The 21,653-nt window shown below is 35.7% G+C and overlaps 1 protein-coding gene across 1 annotated transcript in view; it reads right to left on the minus strand.

Annotated features, from left to right (window-relative positions):
* Nucleotides 1-21,653, minus strand: part of LOC128995841 (uncharacterized) — a 74,910-nt gene that overhangs the window by 16,408 nt on the left and 36,849 nt on the right. The window contains exons 3-5 of the mRNA XM_054420862.1: nt 4,907-5,119; nt 1,661-1,884; nt 476-687 (exon numbers count right to left, since the gene is read on the minus strand). Of these exons, the coding sequence (XP_054276837.1) occupies nt 476-687; nt 1,661-1,884; nt 4,907-5,119 (649 nt within the window). The remainder of the gene's footprint in view (nt 1-475; nt 688-1,660; nt 1,885-4,906; nt 5,120-21,653) is intronic.

Here is a 21,653-nt window from a genome sequence, read left to right on the forward strand (position 1 = left end):
TAACTTACGGTTGAAATTTCATGAATGTACAAATTTTGTTGTTTATATGGAGTGTTTTTGTATTATTTTACCTGTACAATTTAAACAATTAATTTATTTGATATTCATGTCAATGGGGAGAATATCCGAGATGATAATGGTTAAACAACACAGAAGTTCTTATAGGTTTTTGATTTTGGTAATTAGTTTTGGTTTAGAGGATAGTGGTTAATTTATTGAAATAGATGAGTTTCATAATATTTTGGCTTGAGTAAAATATTAGTTATGGCTCTAAACGGTTTTTATGTAGAGAGCACACAATCAACTCAAGGACTCGTGAAAAGCCTGCTGCTAATTCTTTTTGAGTCCCTCCTGATTGTATGTAGCTTTCATGTTGGTGTAGCAAATTACTTATCCAATGCCCTGTTACACCACCTATACAGGAGCTCTCCCTTATCCCATAGTAATTATTAGAACTGATTGACAGTATCTCTACCTGTGTCGCCTCCACAGTTCCCAACTGATAAAGCCTTGTAGAGCTGGGTTACTCTCGTCCACCAAAGACCCGCCTCGGCTGCGGCAGAATGCCAATGCCTCCCGTAGGTTCAGGGGCTGGCGGTTGTAGAAGATATAGCACTTGCCATTATAGGTAGCAGTGCTGCCTGGTGGCTGGTCTCTGAACTGCGGACATCTCTCAATGGGAAGCGCCTACAATAGCAAAATGATAGATAAATGATGTGATTGAGAAAAAATAACTGATTAGTCCCTGAAGGTTTTTCTTGATTCAACACTTTTGTTAATGTGAGGTCAAAATCAACTGAATTTCAAATATTTGTTATACATTTTGGGTGTACTAATGATGGCATTAATAAAACAAAATTACAACCACCCAAAAGTTAACTAGCATCAAGAATTTATTTTTATCCTCCCTCAGTATGAAAGCAATGGCATTAGTGGTCAACCTGTACTATTCTTTTTCTTTTTCAAAATAAACTTATCACACACTTTTATAGAAATTTCTATATTTCGGCATTAGCCTTCTTCAGGAACAAACACAATAACAAATAGAAGTGTTTACCACTCTGAATCATATGGTTTTAGCAAAAATCCAAAATACATATAATTTATGAAGAAGTAAAAAAGAAAATGTTTTGATAGAAAGAAAGAAAAAATTTTATATATATATATATATATGTGTATATATATACTATCTCAAATTTAGACCGGAAGGTGTTTTAGATTTAAGTATTAATTGATGAGCTTGCTCAAGCTGTCTTAATTTCAAGTCTGGTGCGTCTTTTGCCAATTTTCTTATTCCTTTTAATGAATAACATTGTTCAAAATTTTGAGAATGCTCTCTCGCATGATTCTTTTTCTTTGTATTTGATAATAATAATTGATAATTGATATTTGATAAACAAACGGGATCAAAAACAAAGTGAGTCTCATTTATCTACATTTCATCCAAATTCCTCCATATAGGAATATATTTCTTTCAAATAATATTTCAAGCTCAATTACTTGAACTTGATCATCTGGACATTTCTTGGTCCTAATGATGAGAATATACTGTCTACTGCTTACAGGAAAAAAAGTCAAATATACATTTTACTCAATCTTGTGATACCCAAAATAGGAAATAACATAACATCTATATTTTAGTTTCCACAAGTTGTATTACCTGGTCAGTGTATACAAAGGCTTCACAAATACTAAGCTGGTTGGTGCCTGTGGTTCCCTCCAGATGAACAGACACAAAGGCACCAGGCATTGGAGGGTTGCATGGTAGGAAGAGTGGCTTGCCTTCCTCTAGGAACCCTGTGAATCTGTTGCAGATAGGGTTGGTTCCCAGGTCTGGTCTGTTGTTCCCCACTCGCACTACTATCGTGGCTGGCTTGTTTTTACCTAGAACAAAACCATAATTGTTTTTTTATTTGGTACCCTGGTCAGAAAAGTACACCTTTTACCAAGGAAAGATTGTTATGTAGTTAATTCCGATGTAATTAGAAGATACTACACTGAGTGAATGCTTTGTTCATGTTCTCTGTGGTTGCAGAAGCAATATACAAAATACAAGTGTTCAAAAAAAGGTGTAGAGACATAGTTTATGTAGTGATTCCTTGAAAAAAAATAAGTTAAGAAGTTGTTATATGTCTGTATCTGTATGATTTTTACAAAAACATTCATAACTCCTTAACGATTTGAACTACAGCATTGAGATTTAGCATTGATCGAGCATTGAAGAGTTATAACCATCGATGGCTTGCTGATTGAGTCATTTTCTATAGAAAAAGTCAAACTCATAAATAAGAGCAGTAAATGGCAAGGAAAGAGAAAAGAGCTGGAAAGACTCAAGAAAACGGCTTATAACGACAGGTTAAAATAATAGGGGTTTGTATTGATCGATAGAATTTAGTTTTGTTCTTTGTTGTAATCTCCCTATTTTTAATAACATTTTTATTTGTAAAGAAGGTTATTTGTTTACTTCGATGCTTTATTAGCAGACATGAGGCCGCATCCTTGTAAACTAGTACATAAATATAAAACTAGAATGTTAAGTAAAGTTAAAGGTTTTCTGTTTTTATTTTAAACCCAAACCGTCTATCACCTTCTTGGGGTTTTATTCAAGCAGAATAATTAAGACCAAGTCCTGCCATCATATCTGCCATCATCTGCCTGCAAGAAAGCAAGTTTTTTTTCAAAGTACTATAATTAAGAGACATAATAAATACAAAACAGTAATAGGGAATAATAATATGTTTATTTGAGGGTCACCTACTTAAGGTTTTTTTTCAACCAAACAGAATTAGGACAGAGTCCATTCTTCCATTCTGCCTGGTGGGGTACGGCCCTTGAGGGAACCATTCCGGCATTCGCCTTAGTGAGGAAAGAAACCGTACAAACTCTCTTCAGAATGGTCGGCCTGTTAGTCAGACCTCCCGAATGTGAAATAGCAGGATGCTACCTCACTCGGTCAGATTAATACTACTACAAAGATACTTAATACTAGTTAATACATAGGTTAAAACATAAGTTACTAAATACTTAGATACATAAAATAAAAAACCTTAATACTAATCTTGAGTTGTGTTTCTTCCTTTCTTCCATATCCTTGAAAGCCTTAATTTTTTCCTTTGTTCTCTGCAGCAATTCAGCTTCAGGCAGAACATTCAGTTGTTGATCTTTTCAGCGCCTTCCTCTTGAAGTTCTCAGATGATCACCTTTCCATAGTATGTGATTCTCCACATATTTTGCGGCCAACAAAAACACTTCGGCATTTGGAAACTCCTCTAAAGAGAGTCCTCTCCATACATTAGTACCTGAAGAACAACACCTTGCAGCTACAACATCAAATCCCTGCATGGTCCCATAAAATCCCATCTTTCCCTGCATGGTCACCATCTTTCTCCGAAGGCGGTATGGTTCCTTTTTATTGTTGTCCTCTGCAAGATTTCAGATTGGAGTAATGTGATGCCAATGGACAAACTCCATCATGTATTTCACAGAACTGCTTTATTTGTTCTTACTGTTCCAAACTCTCTCCAACCACATGAATTTTCCCAAATTCGACTGCAAAATTTAACAGCATCCATTTATTTTCTGGTCGGAGATTTAATTGGAGACTTAATTGTTTCCATAGAAACAAATATTTACTGACTTTTGTGATTGGTTTACTTGTTTGTTAAAGCATAGACAAATAGAATTAAATATAGACCGAATGCAGTACTGCAGTTAGCACAAGTTTTGAATAACTTCTTGAACAGTATTGTACATGTACTTTTATATGTATTTACTGTCTTGTAAGTCAACAATATAAGTTAGTGTAAATATATTATTACAAGTGTCATTAGACATATTTATTTTTGTCTTTTTCAAATAAGTTTTAGCGTCCACCGCTAGGAGTACCGTGTAGTTACGTAACACGTGCTTAAGGCGCAAGGAGTGGACGCCAGATCTTATGCTAACTGCAGCACTGCTGTTGGTCTATATTGAAATTCTATTCGTCTATTGTTAAACTTAACTACACTTGTTCTGTATGCATATTCTATATAATTTTAAACTGTACGGTAGGCCTACCCTCCACATGTGTGTCATACGAATATACGATGGTGGCTATAAAATATTGTAAATGCAAAAAAATTTAGAACTATTATAATTGAGAGTGGATCTAAACATTTATTCTAATGAGTTCACGAACCAGCATGACCGGACTATGGGAATGAAGTTTTATAGGGTATAAATGGAGAAAACTGTATATGGAGAGATTAACTTCTATGTTATTCATAACTCAAACTAAGCTTAACAAGATATCATTGATACCTCAATAAAATTTATAAAATGTTTATCTTGAGATTTTTTGGTAAAATTAACGGTTTAATTGAAATTTGGCATGAAATATTAAAAATAGCCACCATGTTAAAACAGTGTACGAGTTTTGTTCACATTTTTCACAAAGGTAGCGGCTAATAAGGTGGACATTTTTTGCATAATCTCAAATACTGTGGTTCAAACCGCTAAGGAGTTATAAAAGTTTTTGTAAACAAAACACATACAGACACTAAAAAAACTAAGATAGCACATTAAAATGTTTACATAAACTTTGTTGCATATTTTGACTCAAGGAATCACTACTAAACCATGTCCCCACCCTTATTGAACACTCTGTAGCTAACTGTAGTAAAAGAAACTAAGGGACAGTATGAACACCTTAATTCACATTAGGAATAAGGATTTATCTATGTAATATCTTCCATTCATCTTCTCCATAAGCTACTCACCATTGTAGTTGAAGGTGGTTCTGTAAGTAGGAAGTAGTAGCATTTTTCTTGCAATTTCAAGTGCCCTTATTTCATGGCATATGAGGACTCCAATGAATCAACCTTAAGGAACTTTTTTAGTGACAATGCAGTTTCTCTAGATTACTCACCACAACAAGCTTTCCCAAAGTCCAGCCTGACGAGCTGTACCATGTAGGGCTCCAACAGGTTGACATACCACCAAGGTACTCTCTCAGGCCTAGTGAGGGTACAGGTCTCTGCGTTGAAGAAGGAGCTGGTGCTGCCATCTATGGCCTTCTGGGGAACTCCTCCTTGCTCAGAACTGATCTGCATGGGAGCTTTTCCAGCTGCCACGTTCAGAACTGCAACAAAACACAATGTTTGAGGATCTATGCAAAGGAAAGATATTGTACAGTAATTATTTACCTATTTTGCCTGAAGGTCTTGTGATTAACACGATGCGCATTTCGCCGCTCAGTGCGGCATCTTCATAGAGTATCTTCTTAAACACTACTGTTACTATGTACATATTTACAATATATTTTCCAATCACTAATCGGACAAGACCTTCAGGCAAAATAGGTAAATAATTACTGTATAATACAGGTCTTGTCACTGGGTTCAAAGAACATTGAAAGATATTGGTTAATTGAGATGTACATTAAAGAGAAGAAAATCACAATCGATAAGAATTCTCGTAGATTGCAATATAAAGAAGATATTGTGGCTTAGGATGATTATCAGATTAGGTAAGTTGGTGGGTGTGGATTAGGTGGGTTTCTATTGGTATGGTTGTGTAACACATAGGGGTTGGATAAGGGAAATATAAGTTGCCCAAGATCATATCAGTGACTGAAGTAGTAGGCCTAATCGATTTAGATAAATAATATTCACAAAGAAGATCAACATCTAGAGCGAACTACAGATAATAATGCATGAAACATATTTCTTTCTGTTTTTAAGAATTCTTTTCTTTATTAATTTCTTTGTGTTAAAGTATTTAGCACTATAAGGTAAGGGAACTCCTCCTAGCACGATAAAATGCAAAACGGGAGTTCAATAAGTCTGCGCCAGTCACAAAATATGCGACACAATCTGCATTCTTCGTTTTGAACGGCAAATTCTACATTACAAAATTACAGTGCTTTGAGTGGCAGATCGCACGTAAAGGGAGGGAACCATTTTCATTCTAGAAAACCCATACTTAGTCAACACTGGAGGAAGCTGTTCTATCCGCTACGATAGACTTGATATGACATCCGTTTGCGTAAACGTAAAAAGCCTTTTCTAAGACCTCGGTGTTAATGTTACTTTCACTGGGAGTGTCCGCCATTGTACTGTGTTGTGTTGTGTTGTATATGTGTATGGCTTTCTATTGACGAGACCACAAAGGACGTTAACTCACGAGTCTACTCATTCACTCTGTCGATGTTGTCACTTCGTTCAGCGTTCAGAATAGTTTATCTACAGATGGAGTCGTCATGTAGTAGACCCAGCTTTGAGGTCACTCGTTCTCAATCGTATTTCTAGAGGAGGGTTGTTGCTTTAAAAGCCATAGATTGTTAATGGGTTTAAAACATTGATCGAGTCTGTCGAGTAGATGGATTCAATCAATGGAGGGAGATGGTAAGATAACAAATCCAGGCCTACGAATGGATACGAAAAGTGTTATCTTTTATTCTGACAGAGAATTACAGGAAAACAGGATAGTTATTGAAAGATAATAAACTTCGTCTATCAAAAGTGATTACTTAAGATCCTAATAAATTGTCATTAATATGCTACTTGCATGAACTTATGTCTATCAGAAAAAGTACTGCATACAACATTTGCTTCGTTATTAAGTTAAAAGTGGAGATTGTGTATTTTCACATACGTTTTATGTGTAGCTAGTTATTTGTTTTGTTATAATGGGAGTTAAATATTTACATATAATTTTAGTATGTTTGTCTCTGTCAATCCAGCAAGCTGGTCATCGACGTCAATGAGGTAATTAAGGTAGGTGAATCTTGGAAAAGATGTAACTATAAACCAACAATATAACAGACCATCCAAGCCTTGAGTCTTGCCCCCAAAAGTGAAGTGCTTCAGAGCCAAAATGAAGTCTTAAGAAACCCCTCATAGTATGAGTATAAAAGAGCTCTCTAGTATCTCTTCTTAAAAAAGTTCTTCCCTCGGTTAACTGAGACAATCGTTTGCTTCTCCTGCCATAAAGCATTCTCATCGCACGTGAATGTTTGATCATTTCCTGTGTTAGATTTGCAAAGTTGGAGAGTGAAGTGATTTCTCTTCATAAAAACCCTAACGAAGCTGACTTAGATGGCAAATCCAGTAGATAGCCGTGTCAAGAGGAGAGAGAGGCACTTAGTATGCGACGAGCAAAGGATTGCCAACCTCAAAGAATCGGTGCCGTACACGCATGGCAGACTTTCTGCTAAATGGAAACTATAAATGAGTCATGTTGGCATTGCTGATACTACTAAATGAGAGAAAATCTTTAAATTGATAGGAGCTTTCTAATTGACATTCGACACCCACACATAATATTGAGAGGTTCATACCAAATTGCCAATTAAGGCGGGGAAACGCAACTATAGGCGTGTTTTAACCTAAATATCAACAAAGAATGAATGAGATGCCCAGTGTAGTTTTGCTACAAAGGCCAGAACCATTTGATCAAAAGCAAAATGACCAGGGACTGTTGGGCTCAGTTTTTAACCATGAAGCTACACTTATAACTTCTCAGAAATGGATCGTAATAGTATGACTTATCGGATGTTGGCTAAGCTACAATTATGTGATTTCAGACTTCGCATAAAATAAAACGGGGCTTACAGAGCTAACGGGGATTTACAAAATACCAATGTAGGTCTTAAACTTTACAGATATCTTTCAGTTAAATCATAAGTTGAATTCAAATGTCAATGGTCTTCGAAGAATCCATAGGCTTCTTTATCTAAAATCTCTCTTAAATTCGAAATTTTCCTCTACCGTATATCCTATACACTATACAGTATCTTTAGAAAGTAAGATCGGCCAATGCGACATGTGTGTTTTGGCTACGGTTATTATCCTGACATATTCAACACTTTCCCGATTATTTTAAGGGAAAGTGTCATTGATGAGGGCATGAAGGGAGGATACAGGTTCGAAAGTTCCTCCCGGTGGATTAGCGATTGGACCCGCTCCGGCAAGGAAGAGCTGGAATGTTCCCGAATTCTTAATTTAACTAACAACGTTGCGTTACTAATCATTCTAGATTGACTTGCTCACGTTTTTAACCCGGCTATACACACAGGTAATTAATTATTTGATGAAATAATGGCGTTGTTAAAACACCGTTGTGTCAAGATGGAAATATACTATCAATGGGTCTACCGATCATGAATTTCAATCGCAATGATATCTCCAGCGAATTATATTGCCATTACCAGATTAAGCTGTAGGTTATAGAAGGTTTGAACATAAAACATACCCAATTAAATTTACTATCATTTATGAATCAGCCGAAGTCAGTTTGAATATTGTTTTCCTCAGATTTAAAAGAGGGCGTTTTGTAGTTTGAGATTTGTTTCTTGTTACTTAACATTTTTTAAACTATCAACGAAATATAACAATCAATTTTGTAATTTATTTCACCCTGGTGTTATAACAATACCTTAAAGCATAAACCGTAAATCCATCCTAAAATGGCAGAGGTACATAGGCACAATTCATTAGTGTAAATCACGCACAAAGACAGACTGATTATACAATAGGATGGAATACATACAGGGGAGTATATTTGATCAATAGTTTTAAATACCAAGAACTCACGAATGAAATACAACGTCCGATCATATGCACCATACCAAACACTCCCATCCATCATAAAGACGTTGATAAGTAACAAAGAGTTGTCCATCAGAAACATTACCAGATGCCATGGAGCAATATGTTATCAAGGAAGTAACGGGAGGAAGGATGTTGAATAACGACCCCAACAGGAACGTCGATACTATAAAGTGCACTTAGGCTTCATGATAACACCGTTGTCTGCCTTCACACTCAACACTCGGTATCAGCTGGCAGCCGGATACTAGCTGAGGGTAGTGGCTTGGGACAGGACAGTGAACTAACATTACGGTTACCTTTGGATTCGTTCGGAATGGACCCGGTGCGAAATTGGTAAACGTTGAAATTATGAAAATCGCATTCAACTTATCTTCCTTGTAACAAAAAACTATATTTTCGTTGGTTTTCCTCTAACCATGTATATGCGATCATAAATTAAACGAATCACAAAGTTTACGAGCTATTCCTGACTGTAGAAAACCCTTAAATGATATCAATCAAAAGATGGTCATTCAAATATTTGTGTAACAGAAACAGTTGAGGGTTGGGTCAGGTATCAGTGAAGAGCCCTTCTCCTCCCACCTGACTTTACGCTTCGCTGCTTCACAAAAACAGCACCCTGCAACGAAACACCTGCATCATGCCCTTCCCCTCTATAATCGAGACGTCGCACTTACGCCGTCTTTTGTCCACATTGTTATCTTGACTCTGGATCGGTTCAGGATAAAATACAATAATTCATCAAAACATTGACAGTTTCCATAGCTGGAAACATTTCATCACTAAATGAATTGCCATTTCCTCGAATAATAAACCACATTCTTCTATGACATAATCCTGATTTATTCAGATAAATACACTGAAATTTGAACTGTTTAGAGAGTGAGTATTCACAACGAACAGAGAACAAACGAAGGGAGAACGATACAAACCAGGACTAAGGGTACGTAAAACATAAGATATAGGCCTTAATGAAAAACAAAGACATAAAATATTAATGTATTTTTATGTTTAGAGAAAAAAATTGTAGTGTCTGTTGCTATGTAGAGTAAAATAACTCGCCACTTGGAATGGAGCGAAATAATCTGTGTAAATTTAGCTTTTTGGCTGATTATGATCAGCTGCTCCGTAGTCAAGACCACGATTGCTCAAAGATCGAGAACAGGTATGTTCAGTTTTTAACTATCATGGAGCTACTGACTTTTCTCAAGATCGAACCGATGACCTTCTGACTATAAACAATTACAATTTTATCCACTGAGCTACTGGCTATACAATTGGAGTACGAAATGTCAAAAAATAATTATCACAGTTGAATACATGAATTGGAATTTCGATGTTACATGCCTAAAAGAACCTAACCTGTATCGTGTCGGGGAGTTGAATATTCGAAAGTAAGCATAGGTAGTAAATCCATACACGCATGCTAATTCATATAATACCATAATCTATTATTTCTAGAGCGTATCTGTTCTCAGTGTTTCTGCAGAGTTTAACAAGCCTGCAGACGACGGTTCCAGGAGGTCATGATACGAGGAAGCAGAGCAACATGATAGGAACCGCTTGGCTGATAACGTTGATAGTGAAATGGCAAGTGCATATCCGCCGCGGTGGCGTCTGCAGGTCTCACAAGAACAAGTCCTGCGACCTGCGACGTCTTCGGCTTTCACTCAATCAGCCCCACTTACACCGTACCAAGTGGGCCAGTAGGCCTCTGAGTTACATCATTTAACTATTCATCCTTTTCGTCAATTCTTGTTCTTTCAGCCTAGTCTCCAGACAATGCGGCATATTTTCTTAACTATTCGCCCTTTACATAAATTCGTGTTCTTTCGGCCTCGTCTTCTGACAATGTAATGCAGCTCTTCCATGTTCCAAGCCTCAATGGTCAAGAAGAACTGTGAACTTTCTACTTTGTTTTCGAAATTGTCCGCGCGTGAGAACCCAGGGTTTATCACTTTTTGATGCGAGTTAACTGTAAAGTTTGGAGGTAAACATGACTGTGGTTGGAGAACTGTGTGATATTCCTTGGTATGAAGATTCAATGTAATTTAATTCTTATCTCTTGAAATAACTAACATCGCACTACTTAAAAGGGGTTTCGCTAATGGTGGGATCTTCATCAAAATAACCAAATAATACAAAATTAAAATTGTAGTACATACATTGTTGTTATCTGTTAAACACTCTTCTCACGAGGTGGTAAACACAAATGTTGATTATCAATATTCTTGTCATAAATATTCGGCCCAAATAATGTAGAGTATCAGTTTATATTCAATCATTATTATCGTTCTGTATTTCCAAGACAAAAGATTGTGCACCGTATGACTAATGACACAATTCAAAAACCGCAAGATTGACACGTCTCATTTTAAATCAAGGCATTGGGAACCTATGATCCTATGATAGCTATACGCTCTAGCTAGGTTACAGGTCTAGCAATCGAATTCCACATTCCTTTCCATCCAGCTGATCCCGCTCTGACCCAAGACTTATCCTTCATCTTCATCTCCCACGTTCTCATGATTACCGCCCCCTCCTTTCCCGCCATTCCTACCGCTGATCTCGTTTTGGCGCCAACGGCCGTTTCGGCTGCTAGTAATGCTCGTAATCTGCTCGACTAGATCTTGAACACGCTTGCGATAGGGATAATACAGGATATGTGATATTTTATCAATGTAAATTTAAATTTGACCAATTTAACACTTTAGGGCCCTCCCTTGCAGAGAGGTACTGTCTACCTTCCTAACTTATTATCAATAGAAGCCAAATTTAGATTGAAAGTGTAAGATTTGTAAAATATTTCAAAGTTGTTTTTAGCGAATTTCCCATATAGGGAATAAGCTATTACCGTAGTACTCATGGTAAGACCTGGACGCGGGACCGATTTTTGTTTCGTTTCGAGGTCCCTAGAGACCAAAAACACCATCCGTTCAAATTCATATATATATATATATATATATATATATATATGTGTGTGTGTGTGTGTCCGTTAGCACGATAACTCGAGCAAAAATGATCCGATTTTGATGAAATTCGGTACAAACGTGTAAACCTACGTTTATTCGAACGAGTTCGCGATCCAGCATGATCGGACCATGGGAACGGGGGTTTACGGGGGGTTTTATGGGGTAAAAATAGGGTTTTCGCATTTTTGACCCAAAAAACATAAAATTTAGCAATTTCTTTCCAAACCATTTTGTAGAGCTTAAAAAAACAAATAATTTAGTATATTGAAGCGTTATTATGCGCCTAATGGTTACGGAGAAAATTCCAAAAAATTGTAAATTTAAAATTCCCATGTTATTCTTATGGAGAATAAGTAAACTGTTGTAGTTTGCTTGTTTATGAACATATTTTGATCAAATTTTTTTTTTCTTACTAACTATTAACATAAAAAAACAGTTTTACCTCCCTGATGCAGCAAACCTAAGTACTTGTTAAACTAATTCTATTTAAATCGGGAATAAATGTTATATTTTTAAGTAGACATTTCAGTGTAAATCAAATGGAAATTCGCTTAGTCTGCAGGTTTGCTGCGGCGGGGGTATTATGCCTTTAATTTTGGAGAGGGTTTCGGTTGGTATAGTACCAAAGTCGTAGGGCTTCTATCCTGGAGGCCTGGTTCAAAATCCGGTTTACTTTTCGATATGTAAAACAGTGTTTGGGGGTTCAGGAAGTGCATTAAAATAAAGACTCATTAGTCTATAAGACTTACTCTGTACTAAATCCTTTCTATATAAGATCTTCCTAAATCTTAGTTAAATCTTAGTTGTGTAATGATGAAACAAAACTCTAATAAACAACTGCACGAGAAGGTTAGCTGATTAACGTGTTATGCAAAAATTATCCTTATATCAAGGGATTCTGATGGTATCTCTGTATGCAGAGGAAATGGCAAAGGAGCTGAGTCGGAAAGGCGCTAGTTGCGTGCGATATGCACTGTTGGAGTAGGCCACGGTCGGAACCCATCACTGATCATCACTACTTTACCTTGAAACTCTAGTTTAAGCAAATCTAAACGTAAATTTGGTTTGCTGACGTATTCCGTCAAAATATATCCTAATCAATTTGTTCTATGAGAAAGATTGCTTCATATATGACCACATTGTTTTAAAGCAGTCAATTCGTTGTTCCCTTTCATATATCGGTCGTCAGAGATGCAACATGACAAACAGACTTACTCGAAACATTACTCAGGGTTATAGTGACAACTGATCGATGTGGAAGTCATCGGACCGTTAAGTTGTGGAAACGCCTGAGGAAATGTGATGTAACTATTACAACTCTGAGTAAATTCATGAGCTATTGCAGGAATCTAAATCTTTAGCCATTGAAACGCATTCATTAAAAGTTGCACTCAGTTACTACTCACAAATACACGAAATATTTAAATTACATAAAATCCCTCGGGATTCTGGGTTTGGTGAAAAGGACAGTTAGATGACGCGTCAAATGTACCTCCATCATTACCCGCCAAAGGGCACCGGGCCACCGCGTTCTCAATTAGATTTTATCACGGAATCTTTAGATTCTCCATGATAAACCTGCCTCGTCCTGTACGTGGCAGTATGCATGGTGAAACACCTGACAGAAATATGGCAAATTATAAACTAAGATTTTTGTCGAAAACCTTTAGCCTGCATCCTATGTCGATTTGTAGTATTTTAATATAATAAATTTGAAAGTAGCCATATTTCGTAATCTCGGGTTTTAGAGTAGTGATTCCTAGAGTGGTCCAAATCTGGTGGTCAAAATATTGAAAAATTGCAAAACAATGAATTTTTATTGGTTTTAAGATGTAACGGAAAATATCAAGTTATCTATTAGTTTGTTATCTAAGAACAAAAAATACGTGGACATTTCCTATCAAAGTATTAGTATAATAAAAGGTTTTACGACGTTTTGATCCGGAACCTGTCCCCCGTCCTCAGGCGAGAAAGGACATGGAAAATTACAATAATTATACACAAACCCAGCCGAAGCTTGAAAACACAATAAAAACCAAGCACCCCCATAGTCAGTATTAATATATGTAAAAAAAAAACATTAATATAAATATATATAAAGTACCAAAATTATTAATAGTCATCATTTATACACTTAAGAGTCTTCCGTAGTGGAAGCCATGTTGGATTTCTTCCCCATAAGAACAATGTTAGAATTGCATCATTTGTGGACACGTAACGGCGTTATTTGTTAAGATATAGCTTTGAAATTTATAATTTGTATTTTTAACATAATAGACTCGTGACTGAGGTTTTTGAATTTCGAAAATCCATTTTCATTTCCTTTCAATAATTAGCTTAATTTTAAGCTAATTAATAATCAATTATTCATTATAAAAATTAAAAATTGTGAAATAAAAAACGTCAATCTCTAGAGGACCGCAATTCCTTAAATTTAACTCCTTATCCATAATTATATGACAATTTGCTGATGAGATATTTGGACCCAAAGTTAACATTGTTCTTATGGGGAAGAAATCCAACATGACTTCCACTACGGAAGACTCTTAAAGATCCGTACAAGATCCGCGACCATTTTATAATTGAAATGTTTCTGATATTTATGTACATTAACTCTTTAAGTGTTGATATAAATTGATATACAATTTACTGGACTGTTAACAAGGTAATATGATGGTATCTCTCCTATTATTCTTTATTTTTAATTCGTAAAAATAAGTGTATACAGATGTATCGTTGAAACTAACGAATAAAATACTTTAGCTTCAGTATCTGCTGTAGAATTTGTTAGAATAAAAATTACATGTTTGCGAATATAGCAGATTTTTGTAGGAGCGACTGTAAGGTATCAATAATAAGCCGAGATAATGCGATTTAAAATGCAAACAAACTCACAGCCTGTAATTTGCCAAAATGGCAATTACCAAATTATCCGATCGCTATCGTACATGTTTACACACCACAATCGAGACATGGTGGTGCGAATTTGCATAGGGTTGGCGGGTGGGGAGTGGAAGAGAAAGAGAAAGGGGAAGAGGGGGTAAATTAGTGGCGTCCTCCTTTCCACGACTTTCTCGTTCAACTTTCGACCGCGACAAACTTGGTGTTAACTGGTGGCAACCTGTGTGACCTAGCGTTGTAGTCTCCGCCTAGCCTACTGACTTGACTGCTGTGTCAAGCTTTGACTGTTAACGTTGTGATCGCTAATTGTACTGTTGACTACAGTATACCCTTGATATTTCGACACTTGATAGTCCGACACCCTCGGTAATCCGACCCTGCGATCAGTGAGTCATCAGATAACTGTACAATACTGGAAATTGATCCTGGTTATGACAGAGTCTTGCATGTTTCCAGTCGCAGTGTCCAGTCAGGGTTCTCGCAGCTAATAGTAATGGTTATTGGGTAGGATTTGGGCATTACTGAGATTTACTTGATTACCTATTTTAAATTCGATCCTGGCTTTGGCTTTCTAAGTCACATATTTACCTCCGTTAGCTAACTCGTTTGTGGTATTCTGAACATAATATTGTTATTATTATTTCCGATGTAAGCATATTCATCCATAAAAGGAATCGCAAATATGAAGAAATTCTGAATGTTATCAGGACGAAGCTTTTTTGTCTGAGTAGCAGAGTTGGATAGGTCTTGCCTTCGAATCTGAAAGTCGCTGGTTCGATCCCAAGCGAGATAGTTTCCAGACCCAGATGTCTTTTGTCATTGGAATGATAATGCTACCGAACAAAAAGGTCGACGTTAGATTGTAATAAGACCAGGGTTTGGACAGTTCTCTTACAAATAAATAAAACAAAAACCACAGGCGTGAATATACTCGAAAAGAGGTTAAATTATTAACAGACTATCTAACACCCAGGGATGTAATTTCTTCGTATTTTGACACTTTTTTCGTGAAATTATATGTTGAGTTTAAATCCCAAGTTTTAACGTACGACAAACATTGTTACCAATCTATAAATGGAAATCCATTATATATTGAGATGAATGGTGGGAGGTCCTGCTATAAATAAATGCCAATAACCTCACAAAAGTTTACAAGAGTCTAAAAAGTTTTGGCTAAATTGGAATTATCACTGACCAACGTATATTTACAGTTTTCCTTTCAATGAATACACATTTTCCATGTGTAAAAACAATATTTTACGCGAGTTATATTTTTAAAACTGTAATTTCAGGAAACCTTTTAACACTGGTTAAAAGGTTTCCAGTATATATTTCCTGTAAGTTCTTCAATCAAGATAGTATTTTTTCAAGCCGTCTTCAGAAAACATTGAAGCACTTTCCCCGATGCGATAGAAAGAGAGAGTAATTCTAATCAAAGTGATTTAGTAAACAAAAGACTCTTAACTCACACCAGATTCGCTCGAACACTTTCCATTCAACATTGTCTTGGCGGCATTGTAGTGTGACAATCGTGGATTAGACCACAGGAGACACAGCTGGGGAAGTGGACATAGGTAGAAAACGTGTTGAAACTTAGTAGTAGGAAGTACAAATTAAGTTGTGTTCCTGCTTCCAAATTCAAAATGAAGGCCTGTCATAGTTGAACTTTTGTTTTCGAAGATTGGTTGTTTCAGAATCTCATGTACAGAGAACTTAAATCAATTAGAGTACCTATTTTGCATTTAAACAACTGTTAATTAATGGTTCTCAAAACATTTTGTTGTATGTAAGTAAAATCTTGTTGAGGTCCCAAATTGAATTTAAAAACAAAAATTTGAAAAGTACTATCGTATTGGACATACAAATTAATTTAATGTTTAAGATACTAGTCTAACATTTTTTGAACTGACGGAAATATGTTGAAAAAAATGTAAATCAAATGTAAATCAATGTCATAAACTAACTTCGTAAATATTTTCTAATATTATCTTTATTTCACTTTTTGATTTTTAATTTAATCAAAGGAAAACAGAGCTGTGTTTCTCGCAGCAACAAATCAAAGTAATCATTGGCACATTATTACAAGATATCAAGACTGAATATAATTTTACAATGAACCTCTTTGCATGCAAACTCTTTAAATGAACTTGACTTTTTTTATTTGGAGATTTTCTTTGACTAAAATATTTATTGTAGCATCTTCACTAGCAATTAACCTATTAAATGGTGTAATAATATAATTGAATATGGTACAGGTAAAATGTTGGTGCTTTGCACTTTGTACATACTGAACGACCAAACTCTTTCTAAACTCTCAGAGTCAATGCCCCGATTTGCAAAAAACCTGTCCAGTTTACATTGATAGCTGGAAAGTCACTTGAGAATAGATTCGATAATGACATTCGGACTGAAGAAGAAGAAAGTTCTCTCCAAAAGAGTCTGTATCAGCCGTCAAGGCATTGTTGTGATTATTGTGTAACCATGGCAACGTTGGCCCTGGTGTATCGAATCTCTGGCAATTGTTGGTTTTGTAATGGATGACGCTAGAAGAAGATAAGTAAAATAAGCGCTTGTCATGCAGCTTCGATGGTAAAAGTGATTCTGTTTTAATAGTCCCACAACCGTTTTAAAACTGTTAAACTGTAAACGATCAATATGAATATAGAAAACTAATGAATTAAAATATATTTGTTTCATGTGAATCTTCTTGTAAAAATACTACACCAAACTAGAAACAAAATTATAATACATGAAAATAAATATTACATAACCATTTAAATTAGTTTTAGTCGCTGCTAACTACGAAGCAAGTAGTGTTGATAATTGTTCACTATTTTTCTATCATAATACTCAAATATTTCAAATGGAGGGCTTAAAAAAAGAAGAAGTAAGTAAAGTAAAGTAAAATTTAATTAGGAAAATCTAATAACAAATATGTAATTACATCAGTAAAATCTTGGAAAATTACTAATTTTAAAGGAGTAGTAATAGTACTAACATAGTATAACACATTATGCTCATAACTAATTAACTGTGTGCAAAACAAGGATAAAGCGTTAAAAATAAAATTGAAAATAGTGCATAACACGATTTTAGCATGTTTGGTCAAAATTCGATAGAAAGAAATAGAACTAATGAATCGGTTCTTCCTTCAGCATGAGGAACTAGTTCAAGGAATCTGGAGCGATGATCCTGAGACTGGTCTTTGATACCAGCGTCTGCCCCATGCGAGCTTTCAGCGATCGATTTTCTCCTTTCAAACTATGATTTGGATTTAAAAATATCAATGAAAGACTCCTACGGGGTTAACCTTTAAAGTAATCAATCTCATGTATAGTTGTAATACAAATTCAAACGAAGATAACTAATTTGTTTGAGGTGTTTTACACAATCACTTTGTTTTAAATATTATGTTGAGACTGATGATTTCCTCAAACAAAAGAGTACTATCATAAACAATACAGCTGCAAATTTATCATGTATACATCTATTTCATAAACCTAGGTTCAATTTTGTGACTGCAATATCCACATGCTGTAAAAACAGTTTTACGGTAATGCCACTTGATTGGACCTTTTCCTTTCATTTACATTTTATATTCTTAATTTTGTCTGGAGTACATATTTAGAAAACAATCTCGGTTCACACGGATTACCTACAAGATGTATGATATGATAAAGATTTTAATTGTTGCAATGGTTGTGATTACAAAAATGTTAAATTGTTTCTTGAACCAAAAACATTTCTTTGATCCAAAAATGCGCTTTAAATGATTTTTTATCTATTTACTACATATTTATCTTCATTTGAAACAATGCTATTATACATACAGCATGTGATAGAACAATGATTGAGCCAACCACAATGGTTTTAAAGAACTACAACTTTGTTGCAAAGCAAAAGTAAAGAGTGTATTACCGTATACTTTGTACACTACTAAGAGTGTATTACCGAGCGTGGTACGGGGCTGAGAGTGGATAAGCATGGTGCCAGATCCAGAGAGAGATTCTGAAGATTAGAGTTGTAAGAGTCCAAAAGAAACGCCAACACTTCATAAAGTTGACTTTATGCTGAAAGGAAAGTATTTACTTTAAGTTGGAAGAGACGAAGCTTTACCTATAGACAGTTGATATGGAACAGGCATCAAAAATCCTGCAGTTAATTCGAAGATAATGTATTAATCAACACTTTCAATTAGTTACCATACAATGTAAGCACGGAACGCATAAATTATTTGCTCGCTTGGATTTTTGTGGATTTTCAACTGAACCGTTACTAAATGGATGTGTATCCCATTAGAGTGGTAACAATTTGGTTGTTGAAAACTAATTTACAAGGAATGTGAATTCCTGGAGTTTCATCAATTAATGGCATACGTAATTATTGTACATATCCTGTAGAGCTGATCATTTCTTGTGACATTTATATTTAATCAAATTAGTAATATTTCCTCAAGATAATTTTCGCAATGTAAGTAACACCCAGCTTTCACGTTCTCATTGTATTCTGAAGTCAAATGTTATATACCACATCGTCAGAAGATGTAGCCTTAAGTTATTTGAATTAAATGATGTTTCAATATTTGATTTGCATTGAGCAATAAGTAGTTTGAAATACTTTTGGAAATATATTTTTCAAAATTTACAAATATTACTAATGTCGTTATTTAACGACATAACTTATCTAATATTTTAAAATATTAGATAAGTTATTCCGTCAACCGGAATAGACCTTAAGTTCTTTAGAAAACCTGAAATCATAACCATAAATACGTGATAGAGGCAGAGTAAGATAAATAGTACACGTAGGCAATAGCGGCTGCTTTGGAGTCCTAAACCTGTTGTCTTGGAAAGTGGTGACTATTCTTCTTTATTGCGCTGGTCTTGTTGTTGACTTGACAAATAATCTAGTTAATGGTGATTCTATGCTCAGCATCTTTACAAGGATAAGGTGCTGTAAGTATAATTTATGTAAGGATAATATCTTCAGGGATGAGAGTTGTACTTAACTGCATACTAAAACATTATGTACTGTTACTGTATCAGTAATTTTTTGTGTTTTTCCAAGTGTATTTCTTAGTAGTAGATGACAAGAAAAACAGAGATAGGTCATATATAATGGAACAAGTATGACATTTTGCATACAACAGTTGAATAAGCCAAATAATTAGAATTTGTTATTGTTGAAGTTTTACTGCATGTGCTTTTGATCCAGATGACGTCCTGATTTTCTTTTGGCATTCTTTAAAATTTCAAAATTCGTATGGTAGAAATATGCCGTTTGATACACATGTTGATACTTTAGCATCAAAATCACCACATAGTCATCTCACATCATACTCTGCAAGGTTTCACGTTTAAGAGGTTCTACCCGGTCACTTCAAGATGGCGGCTAAACATGCTAATGTTTCTAAACATGCCTCTACGGTAAAAGCTCTCAACACTCTAAAACTAATTTGTTTCCAACGATTGTGTGCTTTTTGTGCTCTTAACTTATCAGAGCTTGCAATGGATGGGGATAAATTAATTTAGAGGCTAAAATCACATGTGAAAAAAGAATTATGTACAGATTTTGAAAATCTAAATATATAAAAGGCAAAGCCCTCACTGACTGACTCACTCACTCACTCATCACTAATTCTCCCACTTCCCATTTAACTAGGACGCTGAAATTCGGTACACCGATTCTTTGGGCATTAAATAGGAAAACTAAGTAGTTTTTATTCTGATCGGGCTTTCGGGCTCCACCCCAGTGGCTCTGGAGTTTTCCATGTTAACCTTATGATTTTTCATATTTAAAAGGAATTTCTTAACAGCTATTCAATTAAACAAGTTGGTTCTGTTCTATGATGTTCAATAGCATTAAAGTTACAAGGATTACCAAAAGGGTGCAGCACTATTATTTTTTTTAAATTAATGACTACAGCCAATTTGCAACCAAAAGGTGAGTGATCGTAGCGAACGAACTTCAACCTGGAAGCGAGTTAGCGTAGCGAACGAGCTAACCTGAAGGCAAGTGAGCGGAGCGAACGAGCTCCAACCTAAAGGTGAGTGAGCGTAGCGAACGAACTTCAACCAGGACGTGATTGAGCCATGCGAACGAGCTCACTTGTGAAGTTAAACGGGGCAAAGCCGGTACAGCGGGTACAGCTAGTTGTTTATAAATATAAGAAACAATTACGAAGTTTCAGTTCATCCAGGGCATAGTTTGTATCTTTGTGATTATTTTCCCGTTTATTTAAGTTCAATAAACACTTAAATGCCAAGAGGTTCTTTTTTTGTAGAACCATGTTTACGTGGTTATGTAGAGATGTTTATTTAGTTTCAACAACACCAGTAGCAAATATTATTAATAATTAAATACTAGGGTACTTAAACTATTGGTCTAACAAACGTAATACAGTTTTATGTAAACATAATACTGAAATTAAAAGAACCATGAACCCAAAAGAACACCATGGTGTGTTGGAGGCTTCTGAAATTCGGATTCGATGTTGTTCTGGCACCTGATCTTATTCAGTAACAAAGCTATAACCTCATGCATTCAACTCATCTTTGTTTTAAAATATGTACCCTAGTGTGTCGGCGTCACAAAATTGGCATATGATCTAATCTAACAGAAAATCTGAACGTTGGAGGATGTATCAGAAATTAGACAACTATTTAAAATATTCGTGTGGCAAGGTGAAGGAGAGGAAGTAGCGGTCTCACACTATGTCCAATACCTGCTGGACCGGTCTTACAATCCTATACGGGACAATTCAACAGACCTGCTACAATGCCACACTTCTACAGTTCTACGCCTCAAACACCGGCTGTCTATACCACATACTTTCCCCACGAACTACGTTTGTTTTCGGCAAATCTGTCAAACTTTCGTCCACCGCAAGTCTAATTGTTGGTTACGTGCGAAAGTAAACAGATGCTTGTTGGTTTAATCTCGGCATCGACAGGGAAGAGGAACCGGGATCGGTTTCTCGATGCTGTGGTTGAAACCTAAACCCATCCGTGGGATTAGAACACGCCAAACTTTCAGTTTTGGTTAGAACACGTTAAGGATGTCCGGATTAGGCAACTGATTTGACTTTCACTTGGGTAACAAGTAGCTAACTACATCAGTTGTGGGTTTTGGTGAGTTATCGATGATTTTGTAAATTATGTTCCTCGGTTTGCTTGTTAACTTTTCGTTG

The sequence above is a fragment of the Macrosteles quadrilineatus genome, unplaced genomic scaffold (genome assembly GCF_028750875.1).
Source record: "Macrosteles quadrilineatus isolate MER2022 unplaced genomic scaffold, UCM_ALF_1.0 Scaffold_5__1_contigs__length_97177068, whole genome shotgun sequence".
Lineage (NCBI taxonomy): Eukaryota > Metazoa > Arthropoda > Insecta > Hemiptera > Cicadellidae > Macrosteles > Macrosteles quadrilineatus.